This window comes from Chrysochloris asiatica, unplaced genomic scaffold, assembly GCF_000296735.1.
Source record: "Chrysochloris asiatica unplaced genomic scaffold, ChrAsi1.0 scaffold00034, whole genome shotgun sequence".
NCBI classification, from domain to species: domain Eukaryota; kingdom Metazoa; phylum Chordata; class Mammalia; order Afrosoricida; family Chrysochloridae; genus Chrysochloris; species Chrysochloris asiatica.
The window spans coordinates 23,349,853-23,366,410 of NW_006408552.1; the positions used below are offsets into that span (position 1 = coordinate 23,349,853).

The 16,558-nt window shown below is 45.9% G+C and overlaps 1 protein-coding gene across 1 annotated transcript in view; it reads left to right on the forward strand.

Annotated features, from left to right (window-relative positions):
• The first annotated feature begins 2,571 nt into the window (after positions 1-2,571).
• Positions 2,572-16,558, forward strand: part of IL21R (interleukin 21 receptor) — a 31,361-nt gene continuing 17,374 nt past the window's right edge. The window contains exons 1-3 of the mRNA XM_006859895.1: positions 2,572-2,575; positions 4,647-4,813; positions 5,200-5,262. Of these exons, the coding sequence (XP_006859957.1) occupies positions 2,572-2,575; positions 4,647-4,813; positions 5,200-5,262 (234 nt within the window). The remainder of the gene's footprint in view (positions 2,576-4,646; positions 4,814-5,199; positions 5,263-16,558) is intronic.

Consider the following 16,558-nt stretch of genomic DNA (forward strand, 5'->3'; position numbering starts at 1 on the left):
TTGTTGTTGTTGTGAAGTGCTGTCGAGTCAGTTCCAACCCATAGTGACCCTGTATAGGCTTTCCAAGGAGCAGGTTGTGAGCCCGAACTGCCGATTTTGCAGTTCAAACAGCTGTCAAATTGGTTCTGGCTCCTATCCACCGTATGCACAAAAGAATGCAACACTGGTCAGTCCTGAGCCATCTCCTAATGAGTGCTGTATTTGAGTACATTGTTGCAACCACTGTATGAATCCATCTTACTAAGGTTGTTACTCTTCTTCAGTAACCCTTTTTACCAAGCATGATGTCCTACTCCAGAGACTGGTCCCTCCTGATCACATGTCCAGAGGAAAAGTCTCGCCATCCTCACGTCTGAGGAACGTTCTGGCCGTACTTTTTCCAAGACAGATTTGTTCATTCTTCTGGAAGTTCATGGTATATTTAATGTTCTTGGCTGATAGCATAATTTAAAGGCAAAGGTTCCTCTTTGGTTTTCCTTATTCATTGTCCAACTTTTGCAAGACTATGAGGCTGTTGAAAATAACATGGCTTGGGTTAGGCACATCTTTGTCCTCAAAATGACATTTTTGCTTTTTAACACTCTAAAGAGGTTTTTGACATAGATTTGTCCAGTATAACATGTCTTTCAATACCATTAGTTCTTGATCACATGCTACCTCCTGAAATGGTTAAATGTTGATCAGTTCTTTTTGTATAACGACTCTGTGTATTCCTTCCATCTTTTGTCAATGCTTCTTACATCATTGGTGGTGGTGGTGGTGGTGGTGGTGGTGTGTTTTTGTGCTGTGGAGTCAGTTCCAACTCACAGCAACCCTGTATAGAGTTTCTAAGGCTGGAAATCTTTACAGGAGCAGAAAGCCTCGTCTTCCTCCTGCAGAATGGCTGGTAGTTTTGAACTGCTGACCTTGAGGTTAGCAGCCCGACTCGTAACCACTATGCTACCAAAGCTCCTTATTTTGCTCATTGTTGTTGTTGTCAAGTGCCATTGAGTCAGTTCTGACCTGTATCGACCCTGTATAGGATTTCCAAGGTGTGGCTGGTGAGCTTGAATGGCCAACCTTGCTGATCAAACTAGCATTTCAATCCAGTGCATTAACTCACAGAGCCACATCAGGACTCCATTTTGCCAATAGAATCCTTCAATATTGAAATTCGAGGCTTGAATTTTCTCTTCACTTCTTTCAGCCTGAGAATTGCTGAGCATGTTCTTCCTTTTGGTTTCCTAACTCCAGGTCTTTGCACATTTCATTATAATACTTTGTCTTTTACTTCATCATCTCTTTCATTTACTTTATGAGGTCCACATGTGTAGCTGCCATTTATGTTAAAAAACAAAAAGGTATTTGCAATGATTTTTTGGTTTTGCAAATTCCATCATGTGATCTGTGGTTTGGTTTCTATCATCAAGGTCATATTTTCCTATGTGGCACTGTCAGATACGCAGTGGATTGCTAACCAAAAGGTCAGCAGTTCAAACCCACCAGCCACTCCTTGGAAACCCTATACAGGGTCCCTGTAAGTTGGAACCTGCTCAGTGATGCTTAACAACAACAATAACAATCCTTCTTTATTTCCTACTTTCACATTCCAATCACCAGTAATTATTAATGTATCTTGATTGTATATTTGAATAATTTCAGACTGTAGAAGTTATTTTTAAAACTTCAGTTTAACTTTGGCATTAGTGGTTGGTATGCAAATTTGAACAATAGTTGTATTAACCCATCTTCCTATCGCTGACAGGGTTATACCTCAGTATAGATCTTGAAATATTCTTTTTGAGAATGATTGAGACATCATTTCTCTTGAATTTCTCATTCTCAGTATACACCATATGACTTTCCAAATCAAAATGGCCAATACCAGTACATTGTCACTCACTAATGCCTAGGATAGGGAGTCCTGGTGTGGCGCTGAGGGTTAATGTGCTGGACTGCAAGGTCGGTTTGAACCACAAGGTTAGCAGTTTAAGCTCACCAGCCGCTCCTCAGAAACCTATTCAGGGTCACTATGAGTTGGAACCGACTCGAAGGCACTTAACAACAACAATAGAGCCTAGGATAGAACCCTGTTGACATAGTGCTTATGTTTTGAACTGCTAACTGCAACAAGGTCAGCAGTTCAAACCTACTGGCTACTGCATGGGATAAAGATGAGGATTATCTACTCTTGTAAGGACTTACAGTCTTGGAAACCCAAGGGGGCAGTATCGGTCTTTACGTGGTCCATTTCATTTTTGAAGACTTCCAATTTTCCTAGATTCACATTTTGTACTTTCCACATTCTGATTATTGGATGTTTGCAGCTGTTCCTTCACATTTTGAGTTGTGCCACATCAGCAAATAATGATCCCCAAAGCTGTACTCCATCCACACCACTACGGTCAACTCCACTTTGAGGAGTTGTATTTATAGGGTCTTCCAGCCTGAGGGCTCATCTTCTAGCACTGTGTCTGACAATGATCAACTACTGTTCATAAATTCTCAGTGGTTAATTTTTTTGGAAGTTGATCACCAGGTCCCTCTTTCTAGCCTGTCTTAGTCTGGAAGTTCCTCTGAAATCTGGCCACCATGGGTAACTGTGCTGGCATAGCTTCCAGCATCACACTACCACAGGCTGGCAGACCAGTGGTGGCCAGTGCTTTGCACTGCCTCAAATATTTCCTACCCATGCACAGAAGAATGGAAGGCTAGGTGGGTGGGTGGAAAGAAGAAAGAGAAGGAAGGGAAATAGACAGGAAGGAGGGAGAAGGGATTGGAATCCTTGTGTTAGCACACATTGAGAAGCAGTGTAGTGAGTGATGAAAAATGTGAGTACAGGAGCCCACGACTGAACTCAAATCCCAACTGCTACTTACCAGCTGTGCAACCTTAGATAAGTTACTCAACCTCTCTGAGCCTCAGTGTCCTCAACTGTAAAATAAAGATGAGGATGATGGTGACTACCAATTCTTGAGTTATTCTAGGCCTTAAATTAGCTGATGCACCTTTAAAGTCCTTAGAACCCTGGTACAGAGCAAGCTCTCAGCAAATATTATATTGCTTTACTTTGATCTTTCTACCATCACAAATTCCCATACATGATACCAGATAATTCATCGTGAAGAGCAACTAAAGAAAAAGGAAAACTGGCTTCATTCCAGGATTTATTATCCAGAGAATTCAAGTTATTTTGGTGGTGGGGAGGAGCAGAACCTCTAAAGGGTAAATAAACATCTTTCAAATCAGCCACAGGGGAATTTGTACCAAGTTCCTCAAAAACAGCTAAAGAAAGAAAAAAAGGAAAAGAAAGCACACGGCTTTCTCCTGCAGTGGTCATGTGGATCTGCTGCACACTGCTTCCCCAAAATGATGGCATGTATGTGTGAGCCAATCTGTGTTATTAAAATCTCACAGAATAACCCCTACCCACCCAGTGACATGTCAATCCTGATTCAGACCCATTTTTTTTCAAGCTGGAGAGGCTCAGGAACCAGGTACATCTAGGTTCAAAATCCAGGTCCAGTATTTCCTAGCTTGTGTGACATTTCATGCCTCTGAGTCTCAGTTTTTCCATCTGTAAAATGAGAATAATCTTGCCTGCCTCCCAGCCTTCATGGAATAAAATGAAATCACATAGGTCTCTAAGAAATGCAAGATACAAGTAGCAGCAGCAGAAGTTGTTATGGTCTTCATGTGAGACTGCTGGGTGACATTTCCTTGGAAAAACAACACATCCTCCTTTGCAAACAGCTTCTTGAGTGCCCAGAGTTAATGGCTGCTCTCCTTGGTCGCTTGTTATTATTGATGGGTGCTATGGAGTCCATTGACAGAGGAGAACGGCCCATAGAGTTTTCTAGGCTGCAATCTTTATGGTTTCTGCTCTCGTAAAGATTTACAGCCTCGGAAACCCTGTACAGGGTCGCTATGCGTCGGAACCGACTCCACGGCACATAACAACAACAAATCTTTATGGGAAGAAGGTGGTCATGTCTTTCTCTCACAGACACGCTGGATGGGTTCAAACTGCCAACCTTTTGGCTAGCAACCATTGTGTCCTCGTCTGACTGAAGGGCAAAGTGAGGCACTCAGAGAGGTTCTTTTCTCAAGAGCATGGGGACAGGAGCTTGCAGGCTGCCCTAGAGGGACTGGATCAGGCCTCATATTCAGACTTGGCCCTGCAGGTTAATGCGTTTGACTGCAAAGTCGGTTTGAACCACAACATCAGCGGTTCAAGCTCACCAGCCACTCCTTGGAAACCCTATACAGGGTCGCTATGGGTCGGAACCGACTTACGGGCATTTAGCAACAACAACAACCATCCCACAGGCTGCAGGTGTGCAAACTCTGGATGAGGGGCGAGTGATGGGGGGACCTTGGGCAAATCTCTGGCCCCGTGGCTCTCAGTCCTCTCTGAGCTGACCTGGGTTTCTTAACTAAGACTTCCAGGAAGTTGAGGTTTCCAGCTGTGCCCCCGCTTCACCGCTGAGCCTCAGTTTCCACGTCTGTGATGGTTCACAGCCGACCTGTCTGCTTGAAGGTGGCTTGTGGGGATGATGTCACTCTCCCCTAAGAGGCAGACATCATCCCTGGTGACCCCAAATGCATCACTAGGTGACCTTTGAAATGAAGCTGCCCAGACACCGCCCACCTGTTTCTCACCCCAGCACCGTACTCGGTGGGCTGGGCGGAGAGCGATGCCGGGCGCCAGTGGGCGGGGCCTTACCCCGTGGGCGTGGTTAACGTAAGGCCGGGCGCCAGTGGGCGGGGCCTAGAGTTCGGCCGGGAGAGGAGAGTCTTCATTCTACTTGAGCTCTTAGCCCGGCGCACGCGGGTGCGCGGCCCCAGACGGACAGACTGTCGTTCAGCTGAATGACCTTTACTCAGTGTACCCAATGGACTGGGGGTCCGATGTCCGCCTGCTGCTCCCTTTGTGACTGACAGCCGCGTAGAGGTGTGTCTGATTGGCCTGCTACTTTTGGGGGGCTTCTGTCTGTCTGCTCGTCTGATCATCCCTCAGAGCATCCGATTGGCTCTTTACCCGTCGTCTGTCTGAGCTCTGACCTCTCTGGAGGTGGGCTGCCTCTGTGACAGGTCATATGACTATCTCATTGATGACCCGGGGCAGATTGTGGATTCCCACTCCAGACCCCTGCCCATCTTCTTGGACCCCCATCTCCTGCTCGTACGCTGGGGCTAGCTGCTCCTTGCCATCCCCAGGGGCCCCCAGGCTGCCGCCAACACCCCAGCGGAGTGGATATCCGAGACGAAGCTGAACCACAGGTAAGCACTTCAACGATTCTCAGCACCTGAGTTCCGTCGAGGCACCCAGGGCACACGGCGGGGTCCTCAGAGGGCTCCTGTGCCTTGCTCACAGGTGGGGATACCGAGGCACAGACGGCTCAAGGGGCCTGGAGTTCTCTGGGTAGAGGTCTGCAGAGGGCTGGGCCATGGAGGCAGGGGAATGGCTAAAGTGACCTCCATACCTCTCTGCGGACACTGCTCGCTAATGGAGTGGAGTCCGCAGGCAGACGCCAGGACAAACGTGGCTCTACAGACTGAGCCTGGCAGGGGTGTCTTTGGGTACACAGAAGGTGATACTTTTATGCCGCCCGTTTGGTGGTGGGGGGGTATGAGTGGGGTCCTACATTTTATCACTTATGTATCATCTAATCTTTGTACCGTCATCATGGGCTGGGGGGCCCATTTCGTAGATGATGAAACAAGAGGTAGTGATTTTCCCAAGGTGGGTCAATTAGAACGCCCAGCAACTGTCCCCTTTAAGGTGTTTTCTTGGCCCACGTGTGCGGGAGCTTAGAGGAGCACAGCTGGGTCTGCTTGGGAAGGCCTAGTAGGGAGCCTCCGTTGATGGGTTGAATGTTGACAGGTGAGAGAGAAGTAAAGGAAGAAGCCTCAGGTACATCCTGTTAGAGGCCCCGGGTGAGTAAATGCAGGTACCAGTGAACTGAGGCCAGGTTAAAGGAGCTGGGGAACTGGACCAAGGCCCAGTGCAGGGGTCTCAGGAAGCTGTGAGGCCGCCCTGTAAGGACATCTGTGACTAGGCCTCACACTGCCGGGATTTCAGAAGCACATGGGAGAGTGGGTTGAACCTGGTGATTCACAATCTGGCCATGTGACTTCCTAGCTGGGTGACCTTGGGTGAGTCTTTTTGCTTCTTCTAGTCTCAGTTTCCCCATCTGTAAAATGGAATAAAAGTAGTTCTGCCCTTGTGGGGCTATTTGTGAGAACTCCAGAACATAAATTTGTGAAAGCTACAGGCTGGAGGCCTGCCCACAGCTGATCATGGCTACCAGTTTCCCTTTTAGGAAAGGAGTTTGCACCGAGAGGAACCTCACGTCTGTGGAGGGGCAAGCTGCAGTGACATACTTTGAGAAGCTGGGATCCCACTCCCCCGGCCCAGTCGGCTCGGGCCCAATCAGGTTGCAGGCACTTCTGTTACCTCACTCAGCCGGTCTCATAGTTGAGAAGATTGAGGCCTTGAGTGGAGACCCTAGCTGCAGATGTCAAGGCTACAAACCATGGATGAGAAAACATAAAAACAGGACTCATTCCTGGAGCATCTTCTGGCGGGGGTGGGGTGGGGGGGCAGGGTGAGTGGGTATCCCAGGGCACGCAAAAAGCCCCCAAAGGGAGACCCCAGAGGAAAACCCCAGATTCTCGGCTTCCTAGAGTGATTCAGCACAGTCCTTATCCAAACCTTCACTTAGGGAGCTGCCGCTGTTAAGTTGGTTCAGACTCCTAGTGACCCTGTATAGCGTTTCCAAGGAGCAGATGGTGGGTTTGAATCACTGACCTTGAGGCTGTAGCCCAGTGCTTCTCCTACAACACCACACTAGGACTTTATGCCTGGAGGGTGTCAGAATTGGAAGTAGGTGTGGGGAGAGCAGGACAGGCTGGGCCTCTGGTGCTGCAGTCTCCTACCCCCATTCAGGCCAAGAGAAGGGGCTGGAAGCCTGGTGGGTGGAAGTGGGGGCATCCCAGGGGATGAGGCCACCTCTAGGAAGATGGAAGAATGGGGAGCAGGTCACTGAAAGCTTTAAGAGGCACCCACTTTCTGAAGTGCCCAATAGATAAAACCTGTGCTATCAAGTGGGTTCTGATTCTTAGTGACCCGTGTTTTGTTGTTGGGTGTCACCATGATTGACCCCATGCACTACAGAACAGAAAACACTGCCTGGCCCCGAACCACTGCTAGGTTTGAGTTCATGGTTGCTGCCACCTTGTCAATCAAACCATCTCATTGCGGGATCTTCCTCTTGCTTGCTGACCCTCCTCTTGTCTGAACATGATACCCTTCTCCAAGGACTGATCATTCCTGGTAATATGTCCAAAGCTTGTGACCCTACTGTTGTTGTTAGGTGCCAACTCATAGCGACCTTATGTACAGCAGAATGAAACACTGTCTGGTCCTGGGCCAACCTCACTACTGTTGCAACGCTTGAGTCCATCGATGCTGCCACTTGGCCCATCCATCTCATTGGGGGTCTTCCTCTGTTTCTCTCTAGGATGGACTAAACTTGCCCTGTAGAGTTTGCAAGGCTGTCCTGTTTACTGAAAGGAGCTTTGTGCCACGCTAGGATGTTGAGCAGGTTTTAGTGAGGCATCCAGACTGAGATGTGCTCGGAAGGAAGGCCTGGTGATCCGTAGCCTGCCATGGCGATGGTACAGGATGGGCAGCGTTTGCTTCCTTTTTACGTGAGGTCACACCATGTCAGTAGCCGACTTGCTGGGTCCACCCAGGTGTGCTGTTCAGAGGCTGAAGGGAGAACACAGAGGGGTGGTCTTCTCACCCTCATGGCTCCTCCTTCACACGCTCTAGTGCCCCCAGGACTAGGGGGATGGAGGCTGAGAGGGGAGGTCGGGCAGCTCCCTCTCACAGGTGCCACTCCCCTTCTCCCCACCCCTAAGGGACTTTTCAAGACAGCTCAAATAAATGAGTGCTCTGAGTAAAGCTGGAACTCTGAACCGACCTCAGAATGTTCCCAGGGTGAGGGCCCCAGCTAGCCAGGACAGCTGCTATAGAGCTGGTTCTGGGTAGCTCCCAGGAGGGGCCTGGCCCTCCTGAACTGTCCCCAGGGATGTGGGACTAAACCCTAATCCGGCTCCTGGATCAGGTCTGTCCTTCCTTGCTGTGTGACCATGGACAGGGCTGTGGGCCTCTTTGTACCTGGATTGCTTCTGTTGAGTGGGTTTGATGGTCTAGTCCAGCCAGGGGCCTGCAAACATTCTCCATTGTGAATGTGGTTATACCCAGCCCCTTGGCCTAGTCTGGGGCAGGCTGTTGAGGGCCTGTGGGGTAAAGAGAGGAGAAAAAACAGGCTGCGAGCCCTGTCTCCAGCTTCCTCAAATCCCTTTCTTTCTCTGCTTTCCTTGGGGCCAAGCTGCCCAAACCAGACCCTACTGGCTTGGGAGACATGGAGCTGGGGGACAGTTGGGGCTATAGGAGTGGAGAGAGGTTGTGCAGGTCAAACAAGGTTCCCTGGGCTGCTGGTAGGCATTGAAGGACCTGCAGAGATTGCAGGCAGGGAGAGGTCAGGCTGGAAGAAGTGGCAGAAGCAACAGGTGGTTCAGACTGCATTGAATGGAGATTTACTGCATGATGGAGAGAGAGATAGGCTGAGAGGTTGTACAACTGGGAAAGCACGGTCCTTTCCACTCCATGGTCCCCAGGATCCTGGTACAGCTGTGCCCAGACAGCCACAGCCCACCTGTCACCACTGCCCCCCCCCCCCAAAAAACGTAAAGAGCAACGAATATTAACCACATGCCTGCAGTGTGTTGAGTACCTGCCTTGTACTACCTCAGCCTAGTCAGGGCCTCTGCCCCAGTCTTTAGATAAGGAAAACAGATTCAGAGAAAGGAAGGGACTTGCCCAAGGTCTCTCTGAGTTAGTGGCAGAGCCTCCTTTTCGATCCTGAGCCGCTGCACTGCTCCTTCCCACTTGATTGAAAAACTCACTGTGTGAACCCGAGCAACTCACCATTCCTCCCTGAAAGTCCCTGGTTACTAATCTGATGACAATAGTCATAATCACTCAGGCTCTGGGAGCTGAGAGTGTTGTCAACAGATGGGGCGGGTGGGGAGAAGGCTGGGGAGTTCCTGGGGACAATAGCAAGGCTGATGGGGAAGCTAAGACCTTTCTCAGGGTCTGCCTCTGGAGACAGAAAATCTAGCCTCATTCATCCATCCATCCATTCTTCAGCTATACTTTGGGTACCTACTGTGTTCCAAGCTCCGTTCTGTATCTAGTGGAGATACAATACAGCGGTGACAAAAATGGATATGTTTCCTCACCTCTGGGGGCTTTTGTTCCAGGTCAGAAACAGATCATAATCACAAAATTGGCACATTACCAAATTAGTCATGTATTACAAGTGCTATGAAGGAGACAAACAAGGGGGGCGTGTGACAAAGAACCTTAGGGGAGAACCGATTCCAACAGAGCAGATAGCCTGTCTTCGGAGGCAATGTTGCTAATGAAACTTGAAGGCTGAGAAAGCTAGTCCTTCAAAGAAGAGAAAGTGTTCCAGCAGAGGGACCAACACATGCAAAGGCCCTAAGACGAGAAAAAGCTGGGGTATTAGAGCTTTTACCCTTATCCTATATACTGCAGCCCTCAATGCACTGAATTTAAGAAAAAGGAGTCAAAAAGAGTAAGAGTTAAGCTTGGAACAGTGTACCTAGGTTCTCATGTTAAGGCTGACCCTCACAACCCACTACATTATGAAACTGCTCTTTCATTAACCATTTACCAAGAGAATTGAGCACCTATGTGTTGGGCATTGACTGCCTATTGGTCATTTAACAGTAGCAGGGAGATGCATGGCTCCTGCCTAGGGGTGCTCACCACCTAGAGCCGTGTGCCCTGGTCGAGGGTGGCCCAGTGGAAGGAGTGACTCATGCTCCATGGAGAGGTCAGAGGAGATGACATTTGAGCTAGACTTTGAAGACTGAGTAGGAGTTGACAGTTGGTCAAAGAAGGCAGAGAGTTGCCATGACTGAGCCCACACATGTGAAGCCCAAAAGCTGCATGAATGGGGCCCACTGGTGATGCTGCCAGGAACCCGATGTCACATGAGCTCTGGATGGGCACAGGGGATGTGTGGTCAGGGGTCAGATCTTGAAAGGTCACAGGGGAGCTAGAGAATGATATGGTTGGTGTGAGGACTGATTGGAGAGGTCATACCAAGGAGGTCAGGGAGCAAGCAGGTCCAGCAGAAGGGCAGGTGGGCTGAAGCCCTCACAGACCTTGGAGAACCCAGGAATCCTTCCTCCTTTGACCCTTCTCGGGAAGTCCCTCAGACTTCACATTTCCCCTTCTGGTGACCTGTTAGCTGCTGTTTCTAACACTTCTGGGGAGTCCCTCCTCACCTACCCCATACTTCCTGATCCCTGGGGGGACAAGCCGTTTCACTTTGCTACACCCACCCCTCCGACCCCCAACCCCCCACCTTTTCACGTTCAACTCACAGCCCCACCTGGGCTGCACTGGAGAAGATGATGACTGGTTTGATGAACTAAACAAATCCTGATTGTGAATATTCAGTGAGGTAATGAAGATACAGGGGAACCAAGAACTTGGGTTGTTTCCAGTTTGGGAAAGTTGTAAATGATGCTGCCTTGAACCTCGTGGCCCCTGTCTGCTGGTGTATTTTTGTATACATTGCTCATTGCGGTATCGCCTAGAAATGGTATTGCTGGGTCTCTTGTACAGGAAAACTTTTCCAAAGTGGTTGTACCAAATTTACATGCCCACCACAATATTGAAGCGATTCAAAGACCCCAGATCTTCCTTAGCACTCTTTGTTGGAGCCACTTTAGATTGATATGTATCATATTGGAATATAAACTTGCATTTCCTTCATGAATAATGATTTTGAGCACCTTTTTATACACTTTTTGGTCGCTTGGATGTTTTCTTTTGTGAAGTGTCTGTTCTTAAACAGACCTACTTTTGTCCATTTTTTAAAAAATTAAGTTGTTTTTCTTTTTCATTATTTTATGAGAATTCCTTATATGTTCTTGATGAAAGAATTTTGTCCATTATCTCTTCTCTCCTTCCTTTTATTTTGGTTTCTTTTCCACTCTCTTATAATTCTTAATTTTAGAGAAGTTGAACTTGTGAATCTTTTTCTTTATGATTACAGCTTTCTGTGTGCTATTTAAGAAATGTTATGACGATGTTATCCTGTTGTATTCTAGAAGCTTTAGTGTTTTACCTTTCACATTTCATTTATAATCTATTTGAATCGATTTTTAAATGTATGATATGAGATAGGGGTGGGTCAAGTTTTCATTTTCTATGTGGATATACAATTATGTATTATGGAATCTTGGTGTAGTGATGTAGGGTAAGCACTGGACCACAAGGACTGTTTGAACCACAGGTTCTGTGGTTCAAACCCACCAGCCACTCCTCGGAAACCCCATACAGGGTTGCTATTGAGTCAGAGCCCATTTGACGGCACACTACCTCACTACCTGTATAGGGTTTCCGAGGAGTGGCTGGTGGGTTTGAACCACCGACCTCATGGTTCAAACTGACCTTGTGGTCCGTGCTTTATCCTGTAGCGCCACTTGCTTTCCTACCTACTGTTTTGCAGTGACACTGCTGTTGGAAACAAAACATGAGTCTACTCCCGGGCACTGTTCTTTTCCATTGGCCAGTTTCCCTCCCCCTGCCTCCCCACAATGCCTTGCTTTTAGTAAATGATATTCTGAAACTTTTGTTCAATTTTGAGAGAACTGAAATCTTGAAGATATTTATATTTTCAATTAATGACCTAGTATGCCCCTCTATTTATTTATATTTTCTTTAATTTGTCTTATTAGCACCGTGTCATTTTCTGTGTAAAAGTTTTGTGCATTGTTTGAGTTCTTGGGCATTTGATTTTTAAGTGTTAATGTAAATTTCTCATTTAAAACCTCTCTTCTTGTTACTGTCTAGAGATAGTTTTAATATTGACCTTGTATTCATCCAGCTTCTGCTAAAGCTATTCATCCCACAGCTGTGTTATCAGTAGGTTATCTGTTGAGTTCCTTGGATCTTTCTAGATGTTTAAACCTTGCAATTCCATCTTACATTTTCTAACCTTTCTGAAAAAAAAAATGCACTGACTATGACCTTCAGTATAAGACAGTTTTGTCTTTTTCTTGACCTCAGGGAGAAAGTGTGCAGTATTTGGCTACTAAGGATAATACTAAATACATATTCATAGTATGTGTGCATAAGCATTTATGTATTCTCTTTATCAGATTAAAGAAGATTCCTTCTATTCATGGTTTTCTGAGAGGTTTTTGCATTAAAAAAATAATCAAATATGTTTTCTGAACCTAGTAAGTTTTGTTGTTGTTATTAGGTGCCATCAAGTCAGTTCTGACTCATCGTGACCCCGTGTACAACAGAGCAAAACACTTCACCATCCACACAATTGTTGCTGTGCTTGACTCCATTGCTGCTGCCACTGTGCCAATCCACCTGCTGGGGGTCTCCCTCTTTTCTGCTGACCCTCCATTTTACCAAGCATGATATCTTTCTCCAGGGACTGATCCCTCCTGATAATATGTCCAAAGTATGAGAGACGAAGTCTGGCCATCTTGGCTTCTAAGGAGCACTCTGGTTGTACTTCTTCTAACACAGAAAAGTTTAATATCAAGGAAATGGCTTACAATTGTAGAGTCCCAGGTTGTCCATTATATTGGGAGCAGGCCACACCCCCAAGGAAACATACTTCCAGTTGATTGGCTGCTCATAGCCAATCATCGTAGAATGAACTCTGCATGTATTAGGTTTCATCACCATGAGAATAAGCACATCTCAACTGCTAAACCTCTGGAAATCCTGGTCTGGTCAAGCTAACAGAACCCTAACTATCATACCTCCTTAGTGTTAGTGTTCCTCTTACAGATATGTTTATTATTTGGCTGAAAATTGAGCCACTGGGATGAGTTAAGATCCAGACCAGAACAGTGACAAAGGACCACAGTCTGAGGTGCCACTAGTCTTTATCTGACTAGTAAGTCTTTTGATGTGTTTGTTTGTTTTTTATGATTATGAGTGTTCCACATTTGACCCCACTTTATCCAGAATCTTCTAATGTGATCCTTTTCAGGGCAGTTGGTAGTGGTAGCTGGCCACCATCTAGTTCTTCTAGTTTCAGGGACACATGGTCCACTAGTCCAGTGGACTAGTGGTTTCCAGGCATCTTTGATTTTCTTTACTCTTATTTCCTTTGGACAGGGAGAAACCAATAGTTGCACCATAGATGGCTGTTCATGAGCTTTTAGACCTCAGTAGAACATTGTCCTTGTGGACTGTGTTCTATCAGCTGACCTTGGTGTCCCCTGAGACTTTGGTCCTGAGTCCTCAGGTACAGCAACTCATTCCCTCAAAGTGTTTGGTTTTGACTAAGAAGTTTTCATTAAATTTGTGTTTGAGCCCATTGTTACAGCCAGTGTCAGTTCATGTTGTTGAGCGTCTTCCTCACCTTGACTGACCCTCTACTTTACCAAGCATGATATCCTTCTCTAGGAACTGGTCCCTCCTGATCACATGACCCCAGTACCTGAGCTGAAGTCCTGCTCTCCTCACTTCTAAGGAGCATTCTAGCTGTACTTCTTCTAAGACAGACTTTTTGTTCTTCTGCGGTATATTTAATAATCATCACCAACTTCCTAATTCCACGGCATCAACTATTCGTTGTTGCTGTTAGGTACTGTTGAGTTGGTTTTGATTCCTAACAACCCAGTGAGAAACACTGTCTGGTCCTGGTCGTGATGTTTCAGCCCATTGTAGCAGCCACTGTGTCCATCTTATTTGAAGTCTTCCCTGTTTCCGCTGACCTTGCTTTACCAAGTACGATGTCCTTTTCCAGGTACTGGTCCTTGTTGATGACATGTCTGAAGTATGTGAGGGAAAGTCCTTGCTTCCAAAGGAACATCTTGACTGTACGTCTTCCAAGATAGATTTGTTTGTTGTTCTGGCAGTTTATGGTACTTTCAATATTCTTTGACAACATTTCAAATGCATCGTTTCTTCTATGGTCTTCCTTATTCATTGTCCAACTTTCACATGCACATGAGGCGATTGAAAATACCATGGCTTGAGTCAGGCATACCTTAGTCATCTTTAACACTTAAAGGATATAGTTTGAAGCAGATTTGCCCAATACAGTGTTGCCTGATTCCTTGACTACTGCTTGTGGATCCAAGTAAAAGAAATCCTTGACAACTTCAGTATTTTATCCATTTACCTTAAGGAGAATTGGATCCTTGCTCATAGGTCCAAATGTAGGATGTTTGCTCTCTTTATGTTGAGGTGTAATCCATAATGAAGTCTGTAGTCTTTGCTCTTCCTCAGTAAGTACTTCAAGTCCTCTTTGCTTTCAGCAAGCAAGGTTGTGTCACATGTGTATCACAGGTTGTTAATGAGTCTTCCTCCAATCTTGATGCTGTGTTCTTCTTCATATAGGCCCAACTTCTCATTTGCTCAACATACAGAATGAATAAGTATAATGAAAGTATGCAACCCTGAGCCTTCCTGATTTTAAAGCATGCAGTAGCCCTTTGTTCTGTTTGAATGACTGCCTCTTGGTCTCCATACAAGTACTGCATGAGTCCAATAAAGTGTTGTGGGGTTTCCACTCTTTGCTTACTCATAATCGGTATGGTCCACATAGTCCAATGCCAAGTAAACAGCTTTTTAGTATTCTCTGCTTTCAGTCAAGATCCACCTGATACCCTATGTCTTTTCTTCCCTCCTGTCTTTGTAATGACCTTCTGCTTTTTCATGTATGGTGTCCTTGCCATTCCACGTCTCATCTGGTCTGTTCAATGTATCAAATCTGTTGTGGAGATGATCTCTAAATTTGGATGGAATATACTCAAGATTGTGTTTTGGCTCTCATGGCCTTGTTTTCATTATCTTCAGCTTCAACTTGAACTTGGAATATGAGCGACTGATGGACTGTTCCACAGTTAGCCCCTGGCCTTGCTCTGAGTGACGATATTGAGCCTCTCCATTGCCTCTTTCCACAGATGTAGTCAGTTTGATTCTTGTGCGTCTCGTCTGGTGAGGTTCATGTGTATAGTCACCGTTTATGGTGTTGGAAAGGCATTTGCAATGAATAACTTGTGTATCTGGCAACATTCTATCATATAATCTCTGGCCTCATTTCTATTACCAAGGCCTCTATTTTCCAGCTACCAATCCATCTTTGTTTCCAGCCTTCACTTTCCACTCACCAGTAATTACCAATGCATCTTGATTGCATGTTTGATGAACTTCAGACTTCAGACGTTGGTAAAAAGTATTCCATTTCTTTATTTTGACAATAGTGATTAGTGCATACATTTGAATAATAGTTATATTATCTGATCTTGTGTGTAGGCGGCCTGTGGGTATCATCCTATCGCTGACAGTGTTGTCCTCAGGATCGATCTGGAAATGGTTTTATTATGACTGTGTTGCCATTCCTCTTCCGTTTGTTATTCCCAGCAAAGTAGACCGACCACACAATTGCCTGATTCAGAATAGCCAATGCCAGTCCATTTCACCTAACTAATGTGTAGGATTCCTGATAAAGACAAATACTTACTCTAAGTATTGAAAATCAAAGAACACTGTATTCAGCGTGGATTGTACCCCAACGTAAAGCAAACAAAAATCACAGTAAATAATTATAAATAACCATGATAAATGGAGATAAAATTGAAGTTGCCAAAGACTTCATTTTGCTTGGATCCACAATTAACAGTCTTGGAAGCAGCAGTCAAGAAATCAAACAACGTATTGCATTAAGCAAATCTGCTGGACAAGACCTCTTTAAAGTGTTCAAGAGCAAAGAGGACTTTGGTTTGAGGACTAAGGTGTGCCTGACCCAAGTCTTGGTGTTTTCCATAGCTTTGTATGCATGTGAAAGTTGGACAATGAATAAGGAAGACTGTAGAAAAATTGATGCATTTGAGTTATAGTGTTGGAGAAGAATATTGAAAGTACCATGGACTGCCAGAAGAACAAATAGATCTGTGCTGGAAGAAGGACAGCCCGAATACTCTTTAGAAGCCAGGATGGCCAGACTTCAGACATGTGATCAGGAGGGACCAATCCCTGGAGAAGGACATAATGTTTGGTAAAGTGGAGGGTCAGCATAAAGCAAGAAGACCCCCACAAGGGACGGATTGACAAAGGAGCAGCCACGATGCACTCAGACGTACTAAAACGCCGTGAGGACGGAGTCACTAGGAGTCAGAACTGACTCAATGGCACCTAATAACAACAACAATGCCTAGCTTATCAGTTTTCATGCACTCCATTTTATTTTGGATGATTTTCAATTTTCCTAGATTTGTACTTTGTACATTCCTTTCCGTGTTCCTGTTATCAATGACTGTTTGCAGCGGTTCCTTCTCATTTTGAGTTGTGTTGGCAAATGAAGGTCCAGAAACCTTTACTCTGTCCATGTTACTCTGCTCTGAGGAGGTAGCTCTTCCTCTGTCATGTTTCGGGTGCCTTTAATCCTGAAGAGTTCATTTTCCAGTACTATATCAATGTTTTACT